Below are 1,746 nucleotides of genomic sequence, written 5' to 3' on the forward strand. Positions count from 1 at the left end.
GTGCCTCTAACCAGTCGGTAGAAGTTAAGAAGAATAAGTGGATCTCTTTTTGTTCATCAGAGTGGCCTACTTTTAATGTAGGCTGGCCACGAGATGGCACCTTTGATCCTAACATTATTTCTCAGGTCAAAATTCAGGTTTTCAGATCCGGACCCCATGGACATCCGGACCAGATTCCCTACATCGTTACCTGGGAAAGCCTGTCCCATAATCCACCCCCCTGGGTGGCCCCCTTCCTAACCCCAACTCCCCTTACCCTCACACCCTCTAGTCCCTCCTCCTCCTCCCTGTGCCCGGTTCGCCTACAACCAAAACCTGTTCTCCCTCCAGACGAGTCAACTCTGATCAACCTTCTTGAAGAATCTCCCCCTCCTTATGCCACACAGGGACAGGGGGCCCAAGCACAGGCTCCGCCAGCTCCAGAGGCCCCAGCTGACCCAGCACCGGGCCAAGATGGAGAAATGAATTCACCAATTGCAGGGAGACTGAGAGATCGCCGAGGAGCCGATTCACACATACTCCCCCTGCGAGCAGTGGGAGGGCAGGAGGGCCACCTCCAGTATTGGCCTTTCTCTGCTTCTGATCTTTATAATTGGAAGCAACATAACCCCCCATTCTCCCAGGACCCTGTTGCCCTCACCAACCTCATAGAGTCTATTCTCCTCACCCATCAGCCCACGTGGGATGACTGTCAACAGCTCTTACAGGTTCTCCTTACGACTGAGGAGAGACAGAGGGTGATACTAGAAGCCCGGAAGCAGGTGCCAGGAGAAGATGGGAGACCTACTCAGCTGCCTAACGAGATTGAGGCAGCTTTCCCTCTCACCAGACCAAACTGGGACTTTAACACGCTTGGAGGTAGGGAGCACCTACGCCTTTATCGCCAGTTGCTCATAGCGGGCCTCCGTGCAGCGGGGCGACGCCCCACTAATTTGGCCAAAGTAAGATCTGTAGTACAGGGCCAGGATGAGCCGCCTACAGCGTTCCTAGAAAGATTGAAGGAAGCATATCGGAGGTTCACTCCCTTCGATCCAGACAGCCCAGGACAAGAGGTGAGTGTCTCTATGTCCTTTATTTGGCAATCCGCCCCGGATATTAAGGTAAAACTCCAACGGATAGAGAATCTACAGGGGCAGAGTTTACAGGATCTACTTAGAGAAGCAGAAAGAATATTTAATAAGAGAGAAACTCAAAAAGAAAGAGAGGAAAGACAAAGGAGAGAGGCAGAAGATAGGGAGAATGCAAGAGACAGGAGGTGAAACAAGGAATTAAGCAGAATCCTGGCCACAGTAGTAAGAAAGGAAGACGAGGGCAGAGTAGAGAGGAAGGGAGATTGAGGGCGTGTCCAACTAGGGTCAGACCAGTGTGCCTACCACAAGAAAAAAGGACACTGGGCAAAGGACTGTACCAAGAGAAAGAAGAAACAAAGGAAAGACAGAGCTGAAATCCTTAACCTTGATTAGGAAGGTCGGGGCCAGGAACCCCCCCCCCGCCCAGGGATGGGAGGATGAGGATCAGAGAACGACAGCACGTTCCCCGACGTTGCACAGCACGCCCCCCGCCTGACCTTCGTCTCCACCCCTCCGCTCTGTCCCCTGTCCAGAGTCATCATGGCCTTTTGCCCTCAGTTGGCGCTTTTACTTTGGAAAAACTACATTTATCGCAGGAGACAGCCGATCCAGCTACTCGAGGAACTGCTGTGGCCCCTGTTCCTGTTCTTCATCCTGGTGGCCATTCATCACTCGC

The 1,746-nt window shown here is 52.7% G+C and overlaps 1 protein-coding gene across 1 annotated transcript; it reads left to right on the top strand.

The window, feature by feature from the left end:
* The first annotated feature begins 9 nt into the window (after window positions 1-9).
* LOC115070624 lies at window positions 10-1,379 on the top strand. Its single transcript, XM_029564244.1, has one exon. It carries the CDS (start codon window positions 462-464, stop codon window positions 1,257-1,259), a length of 798 nt encoding a protein of 265 aa, XP_029420104.1. The 5' UTR covers window positions 10-461; the 3' UTR covers window positions 1,260-1,379.
* The last annotated feature ends 367 nt before the right edge of the window (window positions 1,380-1,746 follow it).

The sequence above is a fragment of the Nannospalax galili genome, unplaced genomic scaffold (assembly GCF_000622305.1).
Source record: "Nannospalax galili isolate Female #2095 unplaced genomic scaffold, S.galili_v1.0 scaffold1237, whole genome shotgun sequence".
Lineage (NCBI taxonomy): Eukaryota > Metazoa > Chordata > Mammalia > Rodentia > Spalacidae > Nannospalax > Nannospalax galili.